The sequence below is a fragment of the Numenius arquata genome, unplaced genomic scaffold (genome assembly GCF_964106895.1).
Source record: "Numenius arquata unplaced genomic scaffold, bNumArq3.hap1.1 HAP1_SCAFFOLD_78, whole genome shotgun sequence".
Taxonomy (NCBI): Eukaryota; Metazoa; Chordata; class Aves; order Charadriiformes; family Scolopacidae; genus Numenius; species Numenius arquata.
In genome coordinates this window covers 389,815-395,965 of record NW_027415448.1, presented here as the reverse complement: position 1 = coordinate 395,965, position 6,151 = coordinate 389,815, and the positions used below count along the sequence as shown (strand labels likewise).

At 55.4% G+C, this 6,151-nt stretch overlaps 1 protein-coding gene across 1 annotated transcript; it reads left to right on the top strand.

Moving 5' to 3' along the window:
- The first annotated feature begins 296 nt into the window (after positions 1-296).
- Positions 297-5,853, top strand: LOC141478715 (elongin-A-like). The gene is made up of 11 exons (XM_074167705.1): positions 297-400; positions 729-852; positions 2,172-2,275; positions 2,657-3,068; positions 3,331-3,445; positions 3,819-3,968; positions 4,199-4,293; positions 4,577-4,751; positions 4,959-5,070; positions 5,359-5,507; positions 5,792-5,853. The coding sequence occupies exons 1-11, from the start codon at positions 297-299 to the stop codon at positions 5,851-5,853; spliced, it is 1,602 nt and encodes a 533-aa protein (XP_074023806.1).
- The last annotated feature ends 298 nt before the right edge of the window (positions 5,854-6,151 follow it).

The following is a 6,151-nucleotide window of genomic DNA, read 5'->3' as shown; positions in this document are numbered from 1 at the left end:
TCCTTCTTGCCCTTTTTGAAGACTGGAGTGATGTTGGCCTTTCTCCAGTCTTCAGGCACCTCTCCTGTTCTCCATGACCTTTCAAAGATGATAGAGAGTGGCCCAGCGATAACATCTGCCAGCTCTCTCAGCACTTGGAAGTGTCAGCAGCAGCCAAAGCCGGAGACAAGAAGGAATGTGGTGGGGCAGCAGAGGTGGATGGGGCCTCCCTGGGGCTGTGGTTCGGTGGTGAGGGCAGGATGAGGTCTGCTGGGAAGGGAATAAGGGAATGTTTTTAACAGGAGTTAATGTACGACATGGGAAGAGGTCAAAAGGCTGTGCTGTGCTTGGTGTCTGAGGACCTGGAGCTCTGGAAGGAAAGGGTGTGGGATGTGGCCCGGTGGCTGGGGTTGTTGGAAGTGTGAGGAGGCGCCCTGAAGCCCAGCTCCCCTGGGGAGGTTGGGAGCCCGAGTGCTGTGGGAATGGGGTGATTCCAGGTCCCTGTGCTGAGGCTGCAGCCGAGAGCGAGGAGCCGGGCGCCCCCAGGCACTGGCTCTTCAGCGGCTCTTCCCCTTGTTGTGGGGAGCGTTTGGGGCAGCACCGGTTGGTATTTTCACCCGTAGAAGACAGAGCAAATCCCGTTTCTCATTGTTGAGAGCAATGGGGGTAGTGGGAATGGCTGGGAGGGAACCGACGAGCTGCCCTGTGTGTTAATAACCCCTTCCTGGGCTTCCTCCCTCTCTTCCCAGGTTCAGGAACATTCCTCACATGTCCTTTGATGACACGGCCAGGGAACCGGAGCAGACGTTCAGCCTGAACCGGGGTCCGACGGGGGAGCTGGAGTACCCCACCAAGTACGATGCCGACCCACGGGCCTGGGGGGGGTGTAGGGGGCTGCTCCTCCCGAGCGCAGGCGCCGCACTCCATCCAGCTGCTGGCGAGGTGCCCGCTGTTAGGAAATCGTTAGCAGAGGGCAGTTCCTTCCCTGGCATCTCAAAGGTGCCCCAGAGCAGGATTTGCCTCCCCGTCTCCCTCCTGCCCTTGTCGGGTGAGAGCTCTGCTCTGACACCCATCTCCCCGGAGCCGCGGGGGTTCCTGTGCCTGCAGCCCAGAGCTTTTTGGGGTGCGGAATGTTGAATCCCCTGCTCCTGGCCCCAGTGACAGCTCATTGCTGGCCACAGGAGTGAGGGAAGCTGCTCCTCCTGCTCCCTGGGCCATTTGCGCTGGGAGGAGGGGGCAAGGCAGCGGGGTGGCAGCCTGGACACACAGCTCCGGTTCATAAAACACACCGTTACTGTTGGGATCAGTGTTTCGCTCTTCCAAAGCAAACCAGAAGGACTTTGGTCATGGCAACGAACTCCTAAATATAATGGCGATGGGGCAGTGGTTTCTGGTGAACAGAAGCTCTGGAGAGGCTGCCTGAGGTGCCCGTCGCGCTGGACGTTCTTGGGGTAAGAGCTGTGAAATCTCTGCCGCTTCCCGGGTGTCTCTCAAGTCCCGGGATAAGTCTTTGCCCCGGCAAAGCTGCCTCCCCGGGAATGGGGCCTGTTCCCTCGGCCGCCTGCTCCAGCCCCGTCTCACAGGCGCGATTGTGATGCGGTTCTAGAGATAAAAGGCAGCGCCAAGGAGCGTGTCAGGGGGAAGCCTCGGAGGACACTCGCTCGTCCTCAGCTCCTCACCAAGCTTCACCCTTGACCGAGACCTGAGAGTCGGAGCCATTCCTGACGCTAACGGAATCGGCATTACATTATTAGAATTATTATTAGAACTAATATTAGTTTAGATTACTAGTTTAATAGTTTAATAGTTTATTAGATTATTAGTTTATTAGTTTGATAGTTTATTAGTTATCAGAAGTAATAATCCTGACGATTATTAGTGAAGTCTTCTGTCATCGAACTTACCCGCGGTCATGGTAAATACTAACTTGGGTTATGGCTACAAACAATTAATGTTTGTCTAAGGCAGAGTTAACTCATCTTTGATTTACAGAACGCTAGTAAACGCTACAATGGCTGCTGAAAACATAATTTATGATTTGGGGTATCTTTGCCGTTAGATCGAGGGGGTTTATTTCTACCTGGCGGGGACGGGCAGGGGGTTAACTTTATTCACCCTGTGGGAAGTTGAGCAGAGGTGAGGATGCCGCGTGTCTTGCCAAGATGAACTGACGTCCGGGCTCTCTCCTGAAGGAGACGCCTCTTGGGAACGCTGTGACCGAGCCGGACGCAGACTTTGAGGCGAATTTCCAGGCTGCGTGGCAGAAGCTGGAGCGGCTGTGCCAAGAGGCACTGAGGTGAGTGAAGCTGGTTGGTGATCTTGATGGAGAAGCTTTGTTCTGGTTTTGCCGTGGGGAGGAGAAACTTCTCTGACCGGAGGTAATAAAAGGGGAGGCTCTGGGAAGGCTCGTGAGACAAGCATGCTGACTCTGGATGGGGTTTGTGCCTCGCTTTGGCAGAAATTCCTGCCTCTGCTGGCCACGGAGCGTTGGGCTGCTGGTGGCCGCAGTTTTGGGTGAACGTAGGGACCGACTGCCAAGAATTTGCGGTTTGATGAAGCAATTAACAGCTTTCAAAGGCCTTTCAAGGCCAGCAAAGGGCCTTTAATAAAGCAAGAGATGCAATCTGCTTGCTGCCCATGTTTTAATCTAACGATTTTGGGGTTTTTATCCCTTCAGAGAAAACAAACAAGCTGAGAAGGAAAAAAGTCGGGACTCCGAACGAGGCAAAGTGGAAAAGACCAAGCTGAGCCTGGAGACGTCACAGAGGAAGCGCAAATACACCGACACGTCCAAAACATCGACGGGCTTTTCCTCCATTCTGGGGGAGGATGAAGAGGAAGAGGACTTTAAACCCCCCACCATGTCCTTTGAGGAGTACCTCACCTATGACCAGCCCCAGAAAAAGAAAAAGAAGCGAGCGGTCAAAGCCTCTGTGTCGGCTGGGGAGGAAGAGCAACGGCACAGCGCCCATTTGCTGTGCCACCCCAGCGTCGACAGCTCCTGCTCCAGTCGCCAAAGCCCCAGCCGCAAGCGCAGCAATGAGAAAAGGGCAGAGCAGGAGCCACCAGAGGCTCCTAAACCAAAGAGGGTAAGGTTCTGAAGGGTCTGCAAGTGAACCAAGGATGTGGGACCAGCTGCTCTCGGTCCTCTGCCCTCTGGGGCTTCTTTGTTTTCCCCTTAGAGGTGCTGGCTCTGTAAAACCTTGCCTGCCGAGTCTTGTTGCTCAACTTTGAAACGCTTTCCCCTTCAGAAAGCGTTTTTATAATCTTAGCAGCCTTTTACGATGCTGAAAAGGTGCCTCATATCCATGTTACGGGTATGTAACTTGCATGACCATCGTCTCTTTCCAGATACTTCTCGATGTGGACATAAAGCTCCCGGAGATCCCCCTGCCGCCGCTCCAGGCCAGCTGCAGCCCTCTTCCTGCTGCTGAGTCCGTTCCCTGCTCCCAGAAGAAAAGGAGAGGTATGTTGGGCAGGCAAATTGGGCTGAAATGGGCTGCAGCCACTCTTTGTGAGAGGGAGTGGATGGTGGCTGCGTTCAAATCTTCCCGTTGGCGTCCGCTCTCCCGCCTCTTGGTGCCCAGAGCCCGGGTTTCAGCCAAGCGGCGGCTTCTCTCCCACGTGCTCTGGCAGAAACGAGGAAGAGCCTTTGCTGACCCTTCTGGAGGCTCGGGCTTTGGCCTTGCCCTTCCTGAACCGGGTTGTGGGTCTCAGAGAGAAGCCTCGGCCCTTGGCGTTGCTTCTGGGGGACTCTGATTTGTGTCTCCTGTGCCATTCCTCAGGCTGGGCTCTTCTTTGCTCTGTTCCCTTCTTACCCCGAGTCTTCCACTTCACAGCAGTTTACTCAGCAGCTGAAGAGATCGAAGGGGGCTTCACAGGCCGCCGGCTGTATTCAAAGACGCCCGTGTTTTCAGGCCTTAAAACTGCCCGAGTCCCAAGGACTCCTTCTCAGCTGTGTGTCCCAGTCGTCACCAACAGCATTGACTGTAAGTACCGTTCCTCAAGCACTGGAAATAGTGGTAAATGGAGCCCTGCGCAGGCACTTGGAGACACTGGTGCCTGATGACCCACCAGAGCTACGGCACCCACGGTTCCTTTCTCCTTCCCCTCCTCTTGTGCAGCGGCTGCAGCGGTTTCCACTGCATTCAAGGAGTCGAGCCTTTTTCCTTGGTGAGGAAGGGGCAGGATAAATGCTCTGCATCTTGCTTCTCTCTAGCGATCTGTGAAGCGGGTGGTGTCCCTGGGCTGGAGCCAGCGTTGGACAGATGCACTGTCCGAGAGCAGCTTTGTGGCGCCGAGGAACGTCACCATGTGAGTGCCTGGGCCTGGGGAAGGGCTGGTGACACGCGGGAGGGACCTTCTGTCCTCATCTGCGATAGATGAATAGTCAAGCACAGCGCTCTTTGCAGCCAGAGGTGGCTTTTGCTGGTCCGGAGTTCCTGGAGTCGGCATCTGCCCCTCTCTTGCTGCACGTTGCTCCCAAAGCTGCCTTGCCCTTGATGCTGTTCCAGTGCCGCTGGCGCCAGCCCGTGCCGAGGGAGAGGGGGGTGAAGGTGTCCGGGGGGATCCCAGCTCACGGGTGGGTTTGTTTCAGGTCCTCGTTGAAGATACAGAACGGCTCTGGCGCAACCGATGTCTCCGAGACTTTAAGAACGAGGAGCCCAAAGAGTCCGAGTCCTGGCGGGAGATGTACCTCCGCCTCCAGGAGGCACGGGAGCAGCGGCTGCTCAAGTTAGCCCAGAAGATCGGCTCAGCTCAGGCCACCAAAGGTAAGGAAGGGCTGAACGATGGGAGAGGGCTCTGGGAATGCTGCCGAGGGGACGTCTTTGTGTGGGGAAAGTCTTCCCGAGTGGCTGGTTTAACTCCGGTCCAATTTAGGAGCTGCTTAACTCTCTGTTCTCTACTAAGACAGGAACTGAGGAGCCCCATTTATCATCAGCTGCATCTCAGCAATGTTTCCTTTTGGCCTCCTACAGGTCAAGCAGCCAAAACCATGCTTCTGGCCTCCCCGCCAAAGGCCCCTCGGGACGTACGACGGAGACAGGAGATGTTTGGGACTGGAGGAGCTCTTGTGCCAGAGAAGAGCAAGTGAGTGTTTCTCAAGGAGCGCTTGCTGTTCAGGGCCTCTTCTCCTCGGCATTCCTGCAGGCGCCGTGTCCTGGCAGGAAGGGACACCGTGTCCTCGGGAGGCCCTTTTCCAGGGAAACCTGTAACTGTAATGGCCTCTGTCTTGCTGGGAAGCCTGGAGGTCCTGGTCCCTGCTGGTGCCGTGTGGTCTCAGCCATGCTGCTGTTAACACACGTGGCTTGTACCTGAAGAATTGCATCAAACCACAGCGAATCCTTTCCTGAAACGCCTGTCCCGTCTCTTTTTCAGAACAAAACCAGTCCTGTGCGCATCCACTGAATGCCACCCTCGTGTGAGTGAGAAGTCCTGTGACGGGCCCAGCACCAGCAGTGCCCGCTCTGTCCCATCCTCAGCCAGCACCTTCTCCTCCTGGGACCCCAGGAAACCACCAGCGAAGAGTAAGTACAAACCCCGGAACGTCCCTGAGTCTCCCTGAGCTCCTCCTTCACAAACGCAGGAATCTGCTGCTTCTGCCGGCTCTGCAGGAGGGGGGATGTTGGTGGCCTCTCTCCTCTCCCCAAGGAGAGGATAAAGGCTGTTCCAACGCTCACGCCTGCCTTGGGTCTGCTTTGCCAGGGCTGCAGCTTGGAACTGCTCTCTGCTCCCCTCCTCTGTGGCTGCTGCTTTCATGGGAGGGGCTTTGGGATTGATTTGTGTTTTCTTTTTTCTTTCTCTGTTGCAGAAATTGCACCCTTGATGGCACAGTCTGTCAAAGACTTCAAAAAGAGGTGCTCTCAGAGATAAGCTGCAGCCCAGACCCGGGACTTTCCCTCTTGGGGACGCGTGGCACTGATGGAGGAGAAGGTCCCCCAAAAGCCCTTTTCTTTGGACTCTTGGGAGGCTGCAGCTTTGTCATCTGTCAAAAGAAGGGTGTACAGCATCTCCTGAGAACATGTCAAGTCTTCGCACCAGCGGAGAGTGGAAGATCCTGAGAATATTGACTTTTTAACCTCTTAATAAATTATAAGATGGTTTTACTTGATATTTTGCCCCATATCTCCTCCCGTAGTCTCCCCCCTCGCAATGCAGTACGAGGGCCGGC

Excerpts from the sequence above, each read along its gene's own strand:
- LOC141478715 (XM_074167705.1), top strand. The coding sequence starts at position 297 with ATGGGAAGAGGTCAAAAGGCTGTGCTGTGCTTGGTGTCTGAGGACCTG. Across the intron at positions 4,752-4,958 it reads CTCAGCTCAGGCCACCAAAG|GTCAAGCAGCCAAAACCATG; the intron begins GTAAGGAAGGGC and ends GGCCTCCTACAG. Across the intron at positions 5,508-5,791 it reads CAGGAAACCACCAGCGAAGA|AAATTGCACCCTTGATGGCA; the intron begins GTAAGTACAAAC and ends TCTCTGTTGCAG.